The sequence below is a fragment of the Podarcis filfolensis genome (genome assembly GCF_964270895.1).
Source record: "Podarcis filfolensis genome assembly, chromosome: 3".
Lineage (NCBI taxonomy): Eukaryota > Metazoa > Chordata > Lepidosauria > Squamata > Lacertidae > Podarcis > Podarcis filfolensis.
The window spans coordinates 34,147,905-34,170,115 of NC_139606.1; the positions used below are offsets into that span (position 1 = coordinate 34,147,905).

The following is a 22,211-nucleotide window of genomic DNA, read 5'->3' on the forward strand; positions in this document are numbered from 1 at the left end:
GCATTATCTTTACTACCAAAAATCATTACATATTTTAGTGTGCTCTATTTGTAAAAGAAGCTATGACTAAATTTAGCGTTTTTTCTTTACTTCCATAACTGTTTATACTCTCCTAATAGGAAAGTATTTCTTACAACATTACTGTAATGGTTGATACAAAGGGAATCCAGACATGATAGCATCCCATTAACGTAACTAGGAGGCATGGGCATTCACAATATTTTTTTTTGGGGGGGGGACCCATCTAGTCCAGCATCCTGTTCTCACAGTGGCCAACCAAATGCTTCTGGGAAATGCACAAGCAGGACCTGAGCACGAGAACACTCCCAATCTCCCGTGCTTTCCAGCAACTGGTATTCAGAAGCACTGATGAGTCCAATTGTGCAGGCATATTGTTCATGGTTAGTAGCAATCGATAGCCCTCTTCTCCATGCATTTTTTCCTAATCCTATTTTAAAGCCATCTTGGCTGGCAGCCAACAATGAAGGTGGGGGAGCAGCCTAATTTCTTCCCATGTAGTAGAATACTGTCTGCATATTTCATCTCCTGTTGTGCTCCTCCTATTAACCTATTCATTATAGAAACCTGCTATTTAAAAAAATGAAAGCTCTGAGGATTATGGTTCAGTCAAGAGAGAGGTGCAACTGCCTGTCCCCATGGATAGCGCCTCCTATTTAGGACCTCTAAGGGTGGCTAAGTGGCCAAAGTGCCCAAGGGTCAAAGTATATGGGTTCAGGGGTGTTATGTAACATTCTGCTAATTTCTTCATGGAGTTATGCCAAGCTATCCAAATCTTCCTATATGCTGAATCCTGTGAGAATGGACATTGCATCTCAGGGATGGCTGCCAAATCAAGAGAAAAAATTTTAGGGAGTTTGAAGAAAATGGTATTTAAGCCAATGGGCAAATAAAGAGAATCTGCCATATGAAAATAGCAGAAATGGATGTTTGTTGCAGGAATCATTAAGTGGATTGATCCTATGTGTAACATTCAGATTTGGGGTAAGAGAAATGAAATTATATCACCGTAATGGTCTTCATAGTGCAGGAAAGGGAAACTTACTGTGTATGATGTGATTTAGTGAAGTGAGAACTATGTTTGAATACACTCTCACTTCTGTGTTACAATTTGAACATGTAAAAAGATTTATTATTCATTGTTTTAAATAAATGTCCATCAATTCGAAAAAGTCAAACTTTTATTACAGAAACAGGTGCCACTTTTTCTCCCCTCCACTCTTTTAGGACAATGGCAACTGCTTGCCAAGTTCCTGAATTTTTTGATGATCAAAGAGGAAGTACTCTCTAGCATGGAAGACTTAAATGAGCAGGAAGAACCTAAGAGTGAGTGTTTGCTGAACCCTTTCTGTACCTGCAATTCATTTATTAAGCCACGACAGGTATGTGATGCTTTGCCAAGAATACGTTGTTTTTTTAAACCAATGAGATGTTCTGAACCATCATGACTGGGGAATGTAAAGAAGGGAGGAAACAACAATATCTATATGTTAGCAATTATGTTTTGTAATACAAATTTATCTTTGGGCTTGCATCCTTTGAAATCATGATTTGGTGATGTACAAAAATGCTCTTTGCAAATGTTGCCATAAAAAGGATCCAGATATATCTAAAACAGTGGATCTCAGAATTATCAGTTACGTACATGATGTTTGGCCAGCTCAATTTCAATAGCCTTGGGGTCACCACCCACAGGTTTCTGTTCATTCAGCAGGTCCTCTGTATGGGTGAGCCATGCGAGCAACTCATCCAGGGCATGTTGGAACTGCCCCAAGGCCAACAAAGCGCCTTCCAGCTTATGCTGTAAAAAAAACCAGAATGGAAGGAATTATTACTGTACTTTATGTTAAGGCTGCAAGCGACTTAAAATGTCCTTAGTTGCATCAAACCTCAAATGAATGATTGCAATACGGCAAGAGTAGTCAGCGAGGAGGTGTGTCACCATGCACTTGGCCTCCTGGCAGTGGAGCTGCTTCCAACTATTGAGAGGTGAGGCAGCCAGCAGTTTGACACTGTGCAGGTTGAACAGCGGAGTCTATCTAGTGCTCCCACCAACATGTAGACCCAACTCTCAACCTCCCCACCACCTTCTCCTGCACCCTCTTGGTGAGCAGCAGAGACTCCACTGCCAGGAGCCAAAGGCAAAGCGCCGCCCCCTCCCCCTTGTCACCAACTGCTCCTGGAATAAGAGATGCCATCTAAATTTTATGTAATGCGCTTGAATGCAGCAACATTATCTGAAAACAATTCTAGGCAGATGACACGAAGTTAAAGTTCTTTTGCAATTATTTATTTTTAGAAATACATCCCAGGGTGAGCTGTAATATAAAAGGCATCATTTTATCATCCAAGGATCTTGGATAGTTAGTCAATGAGACAGAGTTGCTCAACACCAACCAGTGAGCTTCGTGTTTGGGTCAGAATTTGAAAATGGAGCTCCACCATCGAAACCCAACCATCTCTCCCCATGTACCTCATATGTCTGATTTAATATTGTGGTGTAGCAACTTACAATAAACCACTGACCCTAAACACACTGGACTATGTCCTCCTGCCATCTGCTTGGGGCAGGGACTAGCATATTTTTTTGCTAATGCACTTTGGTGAACCCATAGAAATAAATAAAAATAACTATGGTGTACAGCTTCTAGCTTCATAGCTACAACAACAACAGCCTGATTTGCAGGAAACATCTGCTGCCCGGAAGCTTATTGGAAACTGCTCCGTGTGGCAGCTGTCTCCTTGGGTCAAATTGCTCTTCTGTAGTGGCTCAATTTGTGGATCGGAAGATTTTAACCATGCTACCCTAAAATATAGCCCAATTTAAAGTTTGCATTGCATTTCTATAGCAGTGCAGAAAATCCCCTAAGCTCAGGGTTTCCAACCCCCTTTCCCCCCATGACCACTAAAAAATGTTGATGGCCTTGGTGGGCCATTCCATGATTTTTCTGTCTGTTATAGCAACTGTAATGTAACGTGCTAGATGCTGTATGATTTTAAGTGATATTTTTATTGCTTTCGTATTTCATAGAACTGTAGAGGTGGAAGGCACCCCAAGGGTCATCTAGTCCAACCTCCTGCAAATCAGGAATCTCAGCTAAAGCATCCATGACAGAGGGCCATCCAAGCTCTGCTTAAAAACCTCCAAGGAAGGAGAGTCCACCACCTTCTGAGGGAGTCCGTTTCACTGTCGAACAGCTCTTACTGTCAGAAAGTTACTTCCAATGTATTGTATTTTGCTGTATTACAATTTGCATTCCAATCAATTCAAATTGTACTACACTAAAAATATAATGCAATATGTTAACTGAAAATAATAAATAAAAAAACTGTTAAAAAGTAATATGAGTATTTGATGCCAACCTGCTATGGATTACCACAGTTTTGAGAACACCTTCCCTAGCTCACGTAATAAACTTTGACACACAAGTGAGTTTCCACGTAGAAACTGTTGCTATTGAAATTTCAGAGCACGAGTGTCAGAGAACATGCATTTCATGGCAACATAAGGCAGAATATTACCCTTTCAGTTTCCATTTACCTGGCGGCTAACAATTTTATCCTCCAGACTTTCCCACAACAGCTTAAGTTCAGACAAGGGGTCTTGTACGGTGTGCTTATCACTCTCCTCTGTCACTTTCTTCAACAACAGCTCTGCTTGGTGGTTCAGCCTTTCCATTTCAATCTGCTGCTGATAGGCTTCTTTCTTAAATTGCTGTGGAAACCAAGGAAGACAATAGTCAACAATGAATATCACCCAGAGAAGAGCGCTTAGTAGGATGCTCTGTCCTTATTTCAAAATTGCCAAATAGGTCACACCGGATATTTCTGCCCCTGGATTTCCAATAACCAAGGCATGTGTTTTCTCCAAATGAACACAGAAGGCACACTTCACTCTTGCACCGGAAAAGAAAACGCATCCAGCATGCAAAAGCAGGAAGTTTTAAAACAAATTTAAAAATCAGTTTGTGTGCGCACGTGCATGCAGTAGCAGCTGTTGCACCTGAGTGTTTGTTTCCTGTCTTCCCAATGCCATCCATTGCTGCTGCTTACCAAGAGGGACAGTAGCAGAGCCAAGGCAACAGGTGTGGGTACAGCAGTGGGAGCATCAGACTGGGTCCACCACTGCTCCTGCACCATGTTGAGCTCTTGTTGCATTCACCCTACCCCTCTTGGTAAGCAGCATGGCATTGGAAAGAAAGGTGAAAAACATAGCTTGTTGGCTGCGACAATGCACAGGCACACACAGAGAGATATTAATGTCTGCATTCATTGAGGGTTAGAATATAGCTTTACCTGTACAATGATATTTTGTGGCTCTCTCTTGTCCATTGTTATATTTACCTGACTGTTGACCCAGTCTGCTCTGACATGACTGTTGTTTTCTACAATTTTTGGTGGTGTTATTTCATGTTTTATTGGATTTATACTTTAAATTCTTTTAATTGTTTGACACTCCTGTGGTTATGGAGTAATTAATCAATGTAATAAATAAATTAGCTGAATCCAGAAGAGTCTACCCCTTGCATTTTTACATGAGTCACAGTTCTCGGCATGCATTTTCTTAATATCATTACATCTCTGAATTAGATGTAATTATAAATAAATGCAGAGATGTGGAAGAACGACACTTCAGCAACCAATCACCAATGTGAGAATGTGCTCGAGGCTTTAGCAACATTAGTTTCCCCACCAACTGCATGACTTATGGGATACACAGAATTTCTGTTGCTAGCCTTAGAGGAAATGGCAACAGCCGTTCCAGGGGTCATATCCCGGTTTCCAAATGCACACAGCAGCATGGAGCTCAAGGTAGATGGCCATGAGGACATGTCCATAATACATCCTTATTCAAAATATCCCTACAGTGTTTGCAAAAAGCATGGAGGAAGAAAACCCACCCAACGGAGAATTTTTTTCATCTGATATTAATTTTGGTTGTGAAAAAGACAAACTCTACATCATGAGTTTTGAATGTCAGTGGTTGATGTTAACAAATGCTTTCTCTTTTGTCAAAAGGCATTTCTTCAGAGCTTTAAAAACATGCTTATTGAAAAGGCTGTTAAACCTGTTAAGTACAGGGACCCACAGACCAAGAACAGCTATGCAAAACCAGATGAGCCAGGCACAGAAGAGGAAAGGAATCCTTTGCACACCCAAAGCTTGTTGAAGATCCAAGGAAGAAGGTTTCATAAATAACTTCTTTCTGCCCTCAGCACACTCTGCAAGTCATTGGGCGGCCAGCCAACACTCCCTGAAGCCTCCCTGCTGTGACCCATTCACAAAATCCTATTCCCTATCTAGCCTAACATCTTTTACCAAAGATACACACTGATTCAATAAGACAGAAGTGAGAAATGTAGAAGGGCTTCCCCCTTGCCCCTGTTACTGTATACCCCTGGGTCAAGATGATGCATCACTATCACCACTCTGCCCTGTTTTGATGATCTCTTAATCCCCACTTTCATTTTTAGAAGTAATTTCTTAACCCTAATTTTCAATCTTCAACCCCTGCTGAGAGACAGGGCTTAAATATTGGCTGTTAAATTTCCTGTTTAATTTCCCAACATATTCAAGCCCTGCTTTTCACATACAAAAACAGGACTGGAGTGGATTCATCCAGTCTAATCCTGTGCCCTAAAACAGGATATCCTATACCATCTCTGCTTCCTGTGCAAAGCACACAGCAGCATCCAGGTATTATGAAAAGAATGAGTCATATTTCCATTCCAAATATTGCTTTTAGAGTTGGCTGGGGATTTTGCTTTATAGTCCAGTGGGCTGCAGTAGAAATGAAGAGATCTATGAATGTTTAGGACTAATCCATGGTATGAAGAATGACAGGCTTTGCAGGAACTTGTGCACATTCTAAAAGGGAAGCTGGGTGTCATAAAAGTAATTGATGCAGTGATGAAAAAATAACCGCTTTTGGAAAAAAATCCACAATTAACTCGGAGAGGAAACTGATGTCATATTACTTTCAGACTCAGAAAGGCTGTAGATTTTTAAACAACATGCCCATACGAAAATAATTTACTTTTTGTTACAGACTGAATGCAAAGCGATTTGGAACACTAACACTAACAGAAAGATGTACATTCATAAGAAGTTACTGTTTCATACCTTCATTTCTTCTGTCTGTTGTTTTACTGTTTCTAGGTCTGTTCCAACTGGTGACATCGCAGCTAATTTACTGCCAGCAATATCCACCCAGTCAAATATGGCCTGTAAACATATTGAATAAGAATACGAAAATCAGGTAAAACAGTAGTCCAAGTAATGCTATAGCATAGCCTCATAGTAGGTGCAACATAATAATAATTGATCTGTGAATGCCACTAATTACTGTATATTTGCTACTGAATAAAACTGTATTACAGGCAACAACTGTTTCATGCTTGTCTAATATGTGCATAACTGTGAACATGCGCATCACCACAACCTGGACATTACCTGAAAGGGGGGGGCAGAGGCATAATGGGGCAGAGTGGGCTTATGCACACTCCACTGATGTGCACGGGGGTCAGGAACATAACCCCCACACAAAACAGTTGTTGCCTGTTCAAAGAATTTCTGCTGGGTTTTTCCACTGTGATAACTTTTTGTACACTTCTCCATTTCTGAATGTAAGAGTTGTCAAATATTTTTATCCCCAGAAAACCTACAATTGGGGCATCAACGGAGAATCTTGTGGCATCTTAAGAACTAACCAAATTATTGTCACGTATTTGTTGCAATCCTCTAATACCTACCTGCGAATAAGTTTCATTAGGTCATGCCTAGAATTGAACTGTTAGTCTTTAAAGTGCCACAAATCTCTTTGTTGTTTTTGAGGTAACAGATAGTGTGATCTGGCTATACTTCTGGAATGTATGAGTCAAATCATTTATTAAAATTCTCAAGATATCTGAAGGTCTTTAGAGGAAGCTCAAAGGGTGATATTCAAACACTCTTCCAGTGCCATATCTATGACTCAAGATGGGTATAAATGCAGCAGAGGGAGCCAGATTTTCATAACATTCAAGGACATTTCATAACACTGGATAACAAAGGCCACTTCACTCCCCATTAATGAGGTGTGAAATACTACCGGGGATCATGCATCAGCTATGCCTGAGCAGTTGTGTTCACACTTCACCTCCAATTTGGCAGCAGGTATTCCATTTAAGAGCATGCATACATGTGCATGTCAATATATCAAAGAGCACCTCTCCTACCCCAATAAAATCTAGGAACTAGCCTGCTTAGTTCCATTTGGTGGGAAAGATCCACATCTTTTTGGAGTGCGCACTGCTTCTGCAAGTGTCTTCTGGACATAGCGTCATACTGGAGACAATGCAGGATAAAGACTAAGAAACTGATGGCTTTTAAGTTAGGAATTAAAGCCAAGTAATGAAAGCTGAAATATAGAAATAAGCACGTTGCTGGGACCCTCTGGTCAAATACAGTCTTTTTAAATAAAAAAAAGAGTCTAAAAAGTAATTGGGCATGATGTTACGATGTTGTCCGGCCTCTTAACATTTTACCACGGTCCAACGTGCAATGCAGTTTCTAACGCAGAGATGGGGAACCCTTTTTCCAGACTGTAGTCCACAATAGTGAGCAAGCCCAAAGGCAAAGTGGGTAAAGCAACTAATGTACAGTTTACCTTCATATAGCAGGCTTGATTCTACACACACTTACACACTCCACTCCATACTCTCATCCAGGTTACTAAGTGGCACTATCAGAGTTCAAGAACACAATCCAGCCAGGCAAAAACAGTCAAAGTGGGTATAAAGTAAGGTTGACTGTGACCTGGGGGAAGGGGGTGCAGTTGAAGGTGGGTGGCCCGGGGAGAGTGCAAAGGGCCAGGCAGAGAGGGCTGCTTTGGTCTCCCCCACCCAGGTTGATTTGATTAACATCCTATGCCCTTTTAAAATGTGGTTCTTTGGAGGGGGGAGTTATTGGGCTGCTGTTTTTATTTTGATTATATATTTTGTGGTTTTATATTTTGATTTTGTTCTGTGAACTGCCCTGAGATCCAGAGGTATGGGGTGGTACATAAATTCTAACAACAACAACAACAACAAATCAATAGGAATATGTTCAGATTAAAACCTGGTTATAGGATCAGTTACACTCACATAGGTAAATGCTATAAAATTGACCTTCAAACCTTGTGATATGGAAAAGCTATCTTTATTGAAATAAGCAATTAGTAATCTTTCTAAAATTGATCTGTTGATCAAAAACAGACATGTAATGCTTATATTGTACAGTAGTGAGGAAAAAAAAGAGATGTTAAAAATTTAGATAAACTATTTTTAACATTTCTGTTCCTAGCACTATTTAACCACTTTTCTTTTAAAAAATGCACTTGAAAAATCATCAGCTAAGTTTAGCACTCCTATTACACACCCAGTGTACCTGAACTATAACCTGAACCTTATCAATAGATGGTTAGGAAGCTAGCAGCCATAAAATGTGAAGATATTCAATTATAGACATGCTTCTATTGGAGACAAATTTCATGTCAACTACCATGACATACCAGCAAATTAAAATGTATAGAATCTACCAAGTGAATCTTTTGTCCAAACTACAAAGGACCTTGCCAAAAAAAGTTTAGCCCCCCCCTTTTGGTTTGAATGTCACCATCTCACATTTTGTCTGAGCTAAATGTATCATAGTGACCAAACTCTTTCAGTGGAGGTTCTCTTGATCTACTGCTGCATCCTCATTTACTGGCATATAGGTCTTGAACATATGCAAAAAAAGTTATGGTTTTTCATTATGTGAATGACCAGCAGCAAGTCTCAGGATCATGTGCAGTGGTAGAAATGTGAAGCTTTCATTACCGGTTTGTAACAAACCATGGTTTCCTGTTCCATCAAAATCTGAGAACGTGAGGCATCCAAACCAGCATTTGATAATTTGCGCTAACCCGTTTGTTACAAACCACAACTAAAGCTTTACATTTGTTCCTCCAATGCATAAAGGGGAGGGAAATGGAAGAGGGGAAAACATGTGAGTTTGATGATTGCCCTGGTTTGTACACGTAACAGCAAACCAAGATTTGTCCCTACATATGAACTAGTCACAAGGAAAAATACCTATGCATAGGTCAGTATCGTGCCCATATGATTTTCCTTCTACAGCAGCTCAGGGTAGAAAGAAAAAAGGGGAGGGGGTTTAATTTTAAAAATGCCCCCTGTGCTGTGGCGCTCTCTCGCTCTCTCTCTCTCTCTCTCTCTCACACACACACACACACACACACACACTTTTAGGAGAAGAAGAATATGCTAGGAGATCCAATCACACATCTCCAATGTAGCACATTGCATGACCCATAACATGCATTTAACTTTGGATGGTTCATGCCCTAATATACATATTTATTAATTGTTCATTTAGAAATTTAGCTGCCTCACCCTGTGTTTTAGGGCAGAGATGGAGAACCTGTGGCCCTCCAGGTTTGCTGGGACTACAGTTCTCATAATCCTTGAGTGTTGGCTGCGTGGGCTGGCACTGATGAGAACTGAAATTCAACAACATCTGGAGGACCACAGGTTCCCCCAGCCTCTGTTTTAGGGGAATGCAACACTATTATAAAATCAGGATCAGTAAAACAAACAGAATATCCACTAACATCAAATTAAAATACCCAATTCCACCAAAAGCCAGCCCGAACAACCAGGTTGTCTTGTGTTGCCAGAAAGAAGAACATAGGCTTGCATTTTGCCTGAGAATTCCTCATCATACAAACTTGGTATAGTAATAGAAAAAATTGGGGTGCTGTTCCCAAGCAAATTCAGAAGTTGACGATCTAAGAACTTGCAGGAGGATGAAGATGAGGTCATAATAGGATACAACCATTAAGTGCTTAAGAGGTTAAATGAAAACCAACATTTTCAATTGTTCTGAACCAACAATTCAGAATCAAATCAGGGGTCTCTGGCTGATTAAAAACGTTACCCTTAAAAAAGAAAAAAATATATTAGATAATGCTTGTAAATTTTAAAGATTAAAATAACCTTACCTGCAATCCATCTTGATACTGAACAGCCGCTTGCATTGCTTCCTCAAGCTTGTCAACACGTTCTTTCCATGCTTTATTTAAAGCATCCCAAGCAGAATTTAGCTGCATTTTAAATGGAGATTCAGTTGAATAAAAAACTGGAAGGCAATGTCTATAACCTATATATTAAAACTTAGGATGACATTAGATTAAGGTTTCTGTATCTGCAATATAAAAATTATGCAAGAGCTTCCCTAATACTATAATAAGAGCAAGGAACATCACTAAATCTAGGTGGATATGTCTCTATCAAGGACCAGGATTCCATCCACCCAAGTTTTGGGTGGCTTATTACCATGCCATAGTTAAATATGTGGATGGTTCCACTTAATAGTGCAAGTTAAACTATAAGCTTCATAGGTTTATTTCAGTTCTGCAAAGTGCCTTGAAGGTTTCAAAATCAAACCAGAAGCCAGTGTGGTGAATTTTACTTCTGACTCCCCAAAGAACCCTGTTTGTTTGCCAAGTATTTAAATTAGGCACCATACATCAATTTTAAAAAAGAAACACCTTTCTATTCTATCCATTTCATATGGGCATAAAATGCCAAACAATTACATGACTCATACCTCATCTATGCTCTTGTTGACTAATGGTTTGTCAGGTTCTCCACATGCTGCTATCAGTTCAGAGCCAAGGCTTACCACTACATCTAAGTCTTCTTGTAACCCATCTATCTCTTCTTTAATGGTCTAAAAAAGAGAAACAAAATGTTAAACTTTCCATAAATTAAATTTAATATTTAAGATTCATTCAGAGTGGCAAACATTATTTGCTATTCATTAGTGTTTAACTAGCATAGCATAAGGCCATGCTGACCTTAAATTTTAAAAATATATTGATTTATAAAGAAGATGACAACATGAAGGAGGGAGTTTAAGAGTAGGTTTTTCTTCACCCATTGAGCAGATGGTTGTTGTGGCAGGGGCTTAACAATTCCTCTGTATCCAGAACATTACAGGGACTGACATATCCACCTGCTTAGAAAAACAGCTTTCAAATTCAATAAGCTAACATTGTAGCCATACAGTGTGGGAAAATTACACCATAATGCTAAGAAAATAAGGTGAATACTAGCCTCCTTTTAAACAAATTAGTAGGTCTTGCTTCTGAATATTATCAAATAAAAATGCAATGTCTCAATGTCACATGGTCCCAGGCTGCTATTATTTCCCTGTAATGAATGTTTATGACTTTTGTGAATAAAGGTTGGAAACCAGAGCTGTTTTAGGCATGTCCAATGGCAGTGAGATTATTTTATTCCCTCTCTTCCACTTTATCCCACACACATCCTACCACAGCAAATCACAAATGACTTAGGAAAGTCTCTCACTTCAACAGGCAATACTGGGGAGGGGAGTGCGTATTAGAAACGTAAACCAAAAGACCAAACTTGTGCAGTCATTTGAACACCAAGTTGGGAGGGAGATTGACCTGGGTGAGAACGGATGGTCTTTTAAGGGTGATTAATGCATGAATTTCCCCCACTTAATGGGTGGAATTCAACATCACACTATGCCAATATTCCATCAGCAAAGGCATTTCTGCTTGTCAGATGCAACTATCTCCCGTTTCCTCCCTCTCCATGCTGTTCTGGGGGTTCCCCTGACCCTCCAGAGCAGATTTGCGGTGAAGGGGGAGAAGAGGGGTGAATCTCTATTGAGCTAGTAGAAGTTCTTGTGCTGGCTTCCATAAGCAAACTGGGTTAACTGAATCCGGCCCACTGCTTGAATCATCATTAAATGGCTTATAAGGACACAATAGTCATTAGAAAGAACGCTGAGTCCTGCTGGGTTGAGGCCAAAGGCTTATCTAGTCTAGCATCATGTTCTCACAGTGGTCAACCAGATGCCCACAAGGACCTGTGCACAACAGCACTTGTGATACCCAGGAGCTGATATTCAGAGGCAAACTGCCTTTGACATAGGAGGTAGAACACAGCCATCACCTTTCATTATTACTTCAAATGCATTTTCCCCCATGCAAGTCTTTTCTTTTAGCAGTGCATAGACTCTGAAGAGAAAAAAGGGCATTACCGACTAGTGCAGGAAGGCAAAAAAAATGCAGGCCATGATTACCTGTAGTTATGCATTTGTTACACACAGGGATTTATGTTTCTTAAAGAAGCAAAATAAATCCACACAGATGGTGCTGGACTCTATATCTAGTCCTGTCCATATATAATGGGTAATTAGGAGTTCCCACAATGTGAATGAGCTGTGAAGAACCTTGCACTGGAGACGGGAGGAGGTGGTTCAGTGTGGCTCATTCACATAGCTGGAAACAATGGTTTCCTGTTACATCTGAACCAGCCATGATGATTTGTAAAGGAATTTCCACTAAACATAGCATAACAATATAGTCCAAACCACTAACATGCTTATACATGATTGCTAAGAAATATATGGGAGCAGGACAGTAGTCTAAGCCCAACAGTTACATTTCACCTACCTCTGCTGCTTCTTGCTGTTGCTTTACCACTGAAGGATCAATTCCAGCTCCTTCTAGTTCTCTGATAAAATCCTGAGTATCCTTAATAGTGGCTATGAGAGCCATGTGATCACACCAGAACTTCTCTGCTAATTCCATTGCATCAAGCAATTTGGCCTCCCTTTCTTCAGCCAGGGTATGGATGTCTTCCCACATAAAGACCATTTGATCCAACTTATCCTGAACCACTAGGAAGCAAAATATACATGGGCAGGTATATAAAGTTCTGCTTGTGGAAACTTGTTCATGCATTTATTTTGAAATGTAAAATTCTAAAGTCTACCTTTAGCAGATATGTCCTTATCAGCGCCTTCTGAACGGGCAATCATCTCCTCCCCGCGCTGCTTGAGGGTTTCATAGACTGGCTGAAGTTTTTCAAGGTCGACAGACACGTTCTTATTTTCACCGATCTGTTCTTTAATCTTCTCAACCTCAGCTGAGATGGAAGGCGGTTGCCTCAAACGTTCAACAATGCGTTCTAGGCTCTCAGTGGTCGAATCTATCTTGTCATGGAACTATGCAGACAAATGGGGAGGAGGGAGAGAAGACTGGGTGAGTGACAGATTATTAGCAACATTTAAAAGGAATTGGGTCAAACCAGAAAAAAACCAGTTATAGCTGAATGAACATGCTTAAAGCATCCTTAACTATTTTTGTGACTTTTTGTCTTTCTCAACAGATTTATGATCTTAGTTTAAGCAAAATTTATGTTTCCCAATCAAGATGTCCAAATCATATCTGTTTGTTAGTGAACTAGGCAGCTTCACAGTACAGACCAATTGTTATCTGTCTCATCATCACCATGTATTAATACTATGTATTAATAGTTTCCTGAACATGGTTTTATAACACAGAGGGAATAACACATTTTTTCTTTCACCTATCCTTTGCCACAATGTGTTATGTCGTTTAAAAAATGTCAGCAATTCACATTATTAATAAGTTTTATCTAATAAATATCCTACTGCATTGGTTAATTACTGTTAACATTATGCGGCAGTGATTAATAGACATCGTATGAATGTAAGCATCTAGCTCCTAAGTAGGTAGGGTCAGAAAACTATAATGCAGTAGCATTACCTTGGAAAGTTGGAAGTTGCTTCATGCCAAGTCTGACCAACAGTCAGTCACTGTCCCACCACCACTATTTTTGGCAAAGACACCAGGAGAAACCCTGGGCTGTCTTGATACCAATTAGCCTCTTTGATTGTGTGCATGCATGAACAAATCACTATTATGTAGGATACTGGCCTTATTATTCAGGGAAAAACAATTTTGTAATTCCCAAATAGGATAAGAATATTTCCATTTTTTAATCATGCCTTTCCTTCGAGGAACTTGATGGCACACGGGGAAGGTTTGATTCACGAAAATACAATGCCCTTAATTCTTTAACAGATAGGAAGAGCAAATTTATGTGCAATGATGGGAGTATTCACATATTTGGTGACGTAGTGTCTTGGCAAGTCCACTATGTACCTAAAGTCTATTGATTTAAGATAACAACATCCTGCAGTTGGAATCTAATTGCTCTTCTAATAAATAATGTTACCTGGGTAGACTGAGAAATGGCTTCGTCCAGTGCCTGAGCTCGCTTTTTGACATCTTCTTTAATTCGACTATAAAGGGCATCAGCTGCTACATACTTCTCTTGGATTGAAAAACCTTCTCGCGGGCTCAGCTCCAGAAGCTGAGGTCCAGTTTTATTCATCTTATCTATATGAGGCTTGTGTTCAGCAATCAACTCTCGCAGTTGCTATAGCAAAGCAAAACACTTATCAGTATCTAACCCTTACATCGCCACATTCCAGCTGTCTGTGCGTCCAACACGTTCAGCTGGCAAGGTGGTCTAAATAAACAATCCCAGCTGCATGCTAAGACAAAGTATAACTCATACTGGATATATCCATTTAGCCTTAGTGTTGTGTTTTCAGCTCTAAGCATATAATGTTTCCTTTATACTAGAAAAACAGCATTTTAGTCAACCAAGATATTTAAAAGAACAGAATCTGGGAAGCAAAACAATATAACTAGTCAAAAGTATTCAGCCAGTTGTCCGGCACTCTAAATGATTTATTAAGTAATGGCATTCCAGAAGATGCCAAATTGTTTAAATATGATTATAAATAGCTCGCTAGTGCTCGAGTGCTGTAACAAAAGCAAGCAAATCAAACCTCCAAGGTTACGTCAAGGAATCATATTAAGATCATCCAATATTTTTGAGACTCGTAGAAAATGTTGTGCATTAAAATGGAAGCAACACACTGTTGCACATTTAAAGCATAACTTAACGGAACAAACTGTTATAGTTTTAAAGTTCACTTTTAGAAGGTGCTTCTGGGTACTTATTCTTTTGTTTGTCTCCAGTTTCTGTTGTATTCAGTATGCCTTCACTACTACTCAATGAAGCTTTAGCTGATTTTTCTACCCAGAACACTCTCTATAATTAATCTCCAACTTTGCTAATATGAAGACAGCCATGTTTCTCTTTATTGCTGCACTCTGCCTAATCAGGAACCTCTGTCTTTTGTTAAGGCTGGAGGCAGAACTGAGTAACTGCTGGACTTTATGTTTCCAAAATTGGGGGTCAGCCATCACCTCTTTCCCCAAAATCCTGGGTACAGACTGAGTCTGCAGCACCTAGTCCAATCCAGCATGCAATCTCTCTTAAAACTGAATCTAAATGCAGACGTAGTGGCCACAACCATTTTTGTTGTTTGTTGCTGTCCCCCGCCCCCTTTTCCCCATTCTCTGCTTTACATAACATCCTGACTAAGAGTTCTGGAGAACTCAAAAGATTGTGATACTTTGGCTGGACCAAATTAAGGTGTTTCCCAACTTTGGATTTTTGATTTTTTTTTCCTTAGGGAACACCACAGCTTGCTTTGCATTCCAGCTATTTTGGATACTGTTGTACATTCTCATTCCTTTAAAAAAAATGTAAATAATTTGTTCAGAGTTAGGCCACTAATTCACTAATCCACTTTTCACAATGATTGCTCTGCCTTGAGAATAATCTCAAACTTGTGTTTATATTAAAATAGAAAATGTTTGTTTCATAATAAAATGAATTTTGGGTTGTTGTTTTTAACAGAGAGTAAAAAATACGTAAAATCTGATAAGTATTGGTTGGTTTGGTGAATATGACATGCTAAAGAGAGGGCTGCACTTCTTTTGACCTTTGGAATTAACAGCATTTTGTAAGACAACTGCAAACTTACCCGGTGCTCTTCTTGTTGTTGCTTTAGGGTTTCATATTCAAGAGCTGGTGCTGGAAGCTGTGATATTACTGTTTGTGTTTCCGTTAGCCATGGCCAAATCTCTTCATAAGTCTCCCAGAACTGACTGGCTAGAGACTGAGCTCTTTCTAGCTGCAGGTTCCTCTTAGAGTTCATTTGACAGAGTGTATTATACTTCAGCAAGAGGTCTTCCAGCTTCTTCTATTAAATAAATTACCAACAAACACCAGCATTTATATTTTGGTTGGAGACATTTACAAGATTACCATTGTGGCAGGTGACTAGTCTTGCTATATAACAGGGTGGGCAATCTTTTAGTCCTTTAGGGGGCAAGTAGGCAGGTGCTTGGGGGAGGCATATTCCCCCAAGGAGTTGTGGATTCAGCATTCCGGGTCCAATTCTATGGAACTCCCCCATGGTTGATATCAGGCAGGCCCTCTTTCCTGTTGAATTTTGAGTATATACTGAAGGCCTTTTAAAATTTCAACAGGCATTTCAAGTAAGTTTTAAGAACCTGCTGGATCAGGCCAATGGTCCATCTAGTCCCCCATCCTGTTCTCACAATGACCTGTGGAAAACCAGCATGCAAGATTCAAGCACAAGAGCACTTTTCCCTCCTCTGGTTTCCAGTAACTGGTATTCAGAAGCATCACTGCCTCCAACTGCGCAGAGCATAGCCATTATGGCTAATAGCCATTGATAGCTTTATGAATTTGTCTAATCCTCTTTTAAAGCCATGTAAGTTAGAGGCCATCACTGCCTCCTGTGGGAGCAAGTTCCATAGTTAAACCACGTGCTGCATGATGCAGCCAACTTGAGGCAGCTTAAGCTTTCAAGGCACATTTCAGCCCCTCTTACATAATCTTAGTGGGCTCCAGCAACATGGCTTAGGAATCCCTTACGCATGCAGATTTTCAAAGTTATTGGTAAGCAAGTGCAAATCATGCTCCATTACCTTCATGGTTTGTTTGTCCTCTTCCGTGCATGTCTTCATAATTTCATCCCCAGATGCAACAAGCTCTTCTATTGTATCCTTGTGTTTCAAAATCTCCATGGTAAATGCCTAATTACATAATACAATGCTCTGGTATTAGGAATATGAGGACATAGAGCAAAAGCCTGCACTATAATGGTTTGAAAATTAAATCATGGCAGAAAAAGTAATGGCCATTAATTATTGCATTACAGATGGAATCACATTTGTTCACCTTTTGAACTTGTAGCTGAGCAATGGTCTGGTCACGTTCAAGCCTAATGTCACCCAGAGACATCAGTTTATTTTCTGTTTCCTCAACCCAGGCTAATTCAGTGTCGGCTGCTTGATCAAACTAAAGAAAATACAGAAAAAATAAAAAAGCAATTAATAAAAAAATAACTCAAATTGGATACGTAGAGGGTTTAAATGGAAAAGATATTTCAGAAAAGACATTTGATAAGATTCAGAGGTCCGGATCATAGCTCAGTGGTAAGACTGCACTGGTTACATTTACACAGCCCCAAGTTTATGAGAACCTGTTTATATTTTGGATATCAGAACCAGTATAACCCTCAATTGCAAAGCTGCCTCTAGGCCAGTTCTAGAATGGTGGGTATTTTAAGCTGCAATGCTAAGGGAGTTGCACATAGCTAAGAATGTGTGTTGCAACACCTTCGGGAGGGGATAGAGGATGAAGCGATCAAGGTGTCAATGGCAACAAGATAGTGCCTGTTAACTTCCCTGCTGGACCATAAGCTTTCCACAGTTTGTGCATTTAGACCTGGAAGAGGAGATGTGGCCTCTTCACTTAAGAGATATGATGGAGGATGAGAGAAATCTGGGTATTCTTAAAGGAACAGGTAAGGCAAGGCAGAATAGTGCAACATGCTTCACTGGCATTGGTCAAACACATACAGAGTCAGAAAGGTAAAGATTGTAAGCAGTGGGCCAAATATCCTTGAATAGCAAGTGTGATGTCTCTGTGCAAAGCTCAAAAGTATATGAAATAAACACAGTGATCATTCACAAATTACCGGTATATGCAACGATATAATTTTCCTCCCTTTGCTGTGATAATTTAATGAAATAGGAGAAAAAAAACTTTGCCTTGAATGAAATTGAAACAAGTAGCTTCAAGCTTGCTGATGAATTTTTGTTCAGCAGCTGCTGGCTAAAGTTTCCCTTTGAAGTTATTTTGTTGAAGAATAATGACTTTCAGGTCAGCAGCACAGCATCCTGGAATCAGTGCTAGTAGTTAAGAGTGTGAGGCTAGGCGGCTCGTTGCTGTGATTGAATATAATGCAGCTTCTTATAATAACCACACAGTTTGTTCTTATTTTATTAAATTCTAGGGCTCTCTGTGACACTGAGGAGTATATCAAAATCAGCTTATTTCAGAAGTGTTACAAAGAGGAAGCAGGAAATGTCAGAGCCACATTATACTTTATACTTCAACCAGAATTCTCTGTCAAAATTCTCACAAACATCAAAGGTAATATTAATACTTGCTTTTCTTTAAACATCTCTTGCTCTTGTCCATCTTTAAGATTATTTCCCTGCCTCAATAGAGAGATTATTTTTTAGTTAGGCTAGATCAATGGCATTAAAATCAATGGGCAGCAAAATAGGAATTGCTTCTTGGTAGAAGTTGACAGTTCAGTTGTGCGAACGCAAGTCATGAGTATCTATAGCATACACATATTTCCCCCCTGAAAATCTTATCCTTTCAGAGACCACTAGTGGATTTCTTTCAAATGTCATTTTCCGAACATGCATGGGAGAAGAGAGCAAGTTTGTGCCCACTGAGCTTCCCACCACCATGACAATACTACTGGCAGTACCCTGACTTCCACACTCTGGGGGAAGGTTCTAAAGAAGGGAGAGCCCGCTGTATGAACCTAGATTAGCACCCTGATCACAAAGGGTTCTGACAGAGGCAGAGCCTACACACAAAGCAGACTCCTCATTTCAGACCTTCCCTTTCAACATGTGGATGGCGCAGGGGAAGGGAAGCCAGGGTCTGTTATCCCACTAGGCACTGCTGTCATATGCCAATGTTCCACCCTCAACTTCGTTTCTTCCCCTGGGCTCACCAGACCAGTTCTCAACTGAACTCGAGAGCTTTGGAGAACTTTGAGAGCCTTCCCCATCCTGGTTCTTTCCAAACGCTTTAAAATACAGTTTCCATCACTGGCCATACTGACTGGGGCTGCTGCGATCTGGAGTCCAAATTATATTGAGGGCACCAAGTTAGAGAAGTCTACTGTAGAGCAATTGGTATGCTCGTGAAGCACAATACTTGAATGGTCTAGTTTAAACGGACAAATAAATATACACAACAAGTTTCAATGTGAATCATGTTCCTAAAAGAAAGCGGTAGAGAAACTGATAAGGTGGATAACTTTTATTGGACCCACTCATGATGGTGGGAGCACATGCGACCTTGAGAGGTCATCAAAATTCTTCATTATGTCTGATGCTTTCAACATATGCTGGTTGAACAAGAAATAATCCTATTAAGCTGCTTGAGAAAGTTGATAATTTACATGTTTGTGGTGACAGAGTCACTTCCAACTGAAGGTGAAATTTAATGGATAAGCTGTCAAATCTTATTCTTTAATTATGAATCATGACTGAAAAGCAAGTTATGTGGGCTGAGGTTTCTCCATGTTTTTCATGAGTAATTCTTTATCACACTGTTTAATCTATTTGAAACAAGCCACAAACATTTGCTGTCATCTCACATTTATAATCAGAGAAGGTACTTTTGGCCTGAACATTCTGTTTTGAAAGAGAGGCATATAAACTGAGTCATACTAAATTAAAGGGCCAACAAATTAAAAGCTCTAAAAAAGAAAAAGAAAACCCTCGAACAAAACACTGATGTGTATATTAAGCCCATTTTAATGCTGCCCACAACTGCAAATAATGTTTATATTTCCTGCAAAACTGCATCCACTGGCTACTGTACACATCTTTACTTCAACCATTCATTTACACAAGCTGATATATGACCTACATAGCGGTATAAATAATAAGTTACAGGGTTTGAGTTTACAATTCTTTCTGTACTGAAATTCCCACTGAGATCACTGCATGATGCCACTCGTAATGCCTCTCAGTATGAGACTGATCTGTAATTTCTGTGTCAACTAGAAGACAGATGGCTACAACAATGACTGGATTTGCTTTGGTCTAGGACTCATGTCTGACAACTATGACCAAGCTCTTTTCAAGTTTGGCCCCAGTTCTTGCAAAGACGTAGCATGCATGTGCCAATAATATGAACAGCAGCCTTTTCTTTTGGTACCGATTCCCAGATATACACCTGGATGTATTCCTAGAACAGATAAATATACATATTTTTTCCCTATCATGCATAGACTGAAATGAGAATTATGGTCATTTTACCTGCTGGGATCTGAAAATGGCAGCATCAATTTCTTCCACTTTCTGAGTTATAGTGTCGCTCACTAATCTGTACCGTTCGTTGTCTTCTGTGATCATTTTGTCTATCCCTTCCCTTGCTCTCCATGGCACCAGTTCAAGCAAAGCACTGCTGACTTCGTTAAGAGTGTCCAGTAAACTTTTATTATCTTTTGCTTCTTTTTTCAGTGCCTAAAAAGGAATATTTAAGGTAAACAAATTAAAAATAACACATTGGCGCAGAAACAAAATCTGCACAGCTCAAAGGTTCCACCCATGAGGCTTTTTTGGTTTTCTCCTTCTCCCATCTTCAGTTTTTTTATTTAGTTTAAGAGTACATAGTTGAAATGCTACAGCAGCAAACCAAAGCTATAAATATCACTCTTTTCAACTTGGCTACATTTGCTTTTGTTACAATCATGCTTGGGACCCCCTAACCTCTCACACTATCAATATAAATAAAGGACCTACCTACATGATGCTGACACAAACCTCTAAACTAATAAAAGATGATAGTGCAAAAGAACAATACCCCATCTCTCTCTCTCCACCTCCCTCCCCTACTCTGAAATATGATGATGCTTCTTGCTTAGCCGGATGAAGGGTGAAGGGATGTGCATGAGGTGTGAATATATGCAAAAATGTCCCAACTTCTGTGTAGCTGTACAAAGGGAAGTGTCACGCCTGTTGCTCCACCCATCTTTGCTGCTGGAAAGTGGCCCCCGGAACGCTGTCCACAAGCAAACACAGCATTTTACGCTCACCTTTTGTCTTTCTTGCGCTTGACTTAACTCTTCACCTTTGGGGACCTGCGCTTCGTACGACTGTAATTCCACCTCAACTTTATCCAGCCAAGTGCAGAGTTTCTCATGAGCTGACTGCAGCTGACCAGAAAGCTGTAGAGCCTGTTCTAAAGTCTTGGACACATCAGAACTCAGCTTAGTTATGTCCTTGTACCTTGTTTTAATGCCTTCCAATTTATCCTGAATTATGACAACTTCATCACCTGCAATGCGAAAGGGGTATTTAACACACAAATCATCTAAAGCAACCAGGATGTTTTTAGTGTTTAAGTCCACAGGTGAAAATAGAACAAATATTTCATCCTGATTAAGCTAGTTTTTCTTCTAAGCATGGAAGCTTCGCTGTGCACATGCAACTTTAGCCCACCCCATCTTATTTTAGATTGGGCTCCACCAAAATAAATCTAGGGCAAGCCTCAGCCAATCAGGATTCTCTAGGTCAGGGACGAGGAACCTGTGGCCATCCAGATGTTGTTGGACTACAACTCCCATCTTTGCATGATTATTGGTCGGCTCTGATGGGAGATGGGAGTCCAACAACATCTGGACTCCCTATCCCTGTTCTATGCACTGGCTCACGCCAATTAAGTCATCAGTACAAGCTGGGAGCCCTAATGACTTCTGAGTGGGTGACAGGCAGTATGGTAGGCAGAGCTCACTATTCATGGCTCAGGGTGTTTCCTGCTCTGAAGTTCAGAATTGGTCTCTCTGAATATGGGAATAACGTGATAGCATTCCAGACTAAGGAGCAGATGGATGGCCTTTCCTTCTAACACCGTATGGCAACTTTATTTGACTATATCTTCAAAACAACAACCAACTATGTCTTTTCTCCAATATACATGAAATTACACAAATATTGAGATTTTGTGGTATGTACAGTAATTAAATTTAATCCATTAAAATAAGGCAGGTAATGAATCAACTGACAGCGCTAATTACAATTAAGAACATTTTCCTCTTTGAGTGGCTATGTCCATGCAATTGCCGTTCTACAGAGAGTAAAAGTCAGAATTGAAACTGCACTGTTCGTTATACCATATGTTTACCTTTCAGTGAACAATTCAGGTTCTAATTCTGTAATTCATCTCCTTCTCTCCTCCCTCCCTTCTTCCCAGCCCCAAACTATGTATATCTTGGAGAGTTCATGGAGTTAGAGACTGGAAAATTTAGAAGATGTTGGTCTACAAGCCAGACAT

The 22,211-nt window shown here is 39.9% G+C and overlaps 1 protein-coding gene across 1 annotated transcript in view; it reads right to left on the reverse strand.

Annotated features, from left to right (window-relative positions):
- Positions 1-22,211, reverse strand: part of LOC310759029 (dystonin-like) — a 306,438-nt gene that overhangs the window by 38,582 nt on the left and 245,645 nt on the right. Inside the window, exons 67-79 of the mRNA XM_083605788.1 lie at positions 20,974-21,215; positions 20,195-20,401; positions 17,016-17,135; positions 16,763-16,870; positions 15,790-16,008; positions 14,121-14,324; positions 12,852-13,083; positions 12,530-12,756; positions 10,648-10,770; positions 10,040-10,141; positions 6,142-6,243; positions 3,560-3,733; positions 1,664-1,819 (exon numbers count right to left, since the gene is read on the reverse strand). Coding sequence (XP_083461914.1) covers positions 1,664-1,819; positions 3,560-3,733; positions 6,142-6,243; positions 10,040-10,141; positions 10,648-10,770; positions 12,530-12,756; positions 12,852-13,083; positions 14,121-14,324; positions 15,790-16,008; positions 16,763-16,870; positions 17,016-17,135; positions 20,195-20,401; positions 20,974-21,215 — 2,216 coding nt within the window. The remainder of the gene's footprint in view (positions 1-1,663; positions 1,820-3,559; positions 3,734-6,141; positions 6,244-10,039; positions 10,142-10,647; positions 10,771-12,529; positions 12,757-12,851; positions 13,084-14,120; positions 14,325-15,789; positions 16,009-16,762; positions 16,871-17,015; positions 17,136-20,194; positions 20,402-20,973; positions 21,216-22,211) is intronic.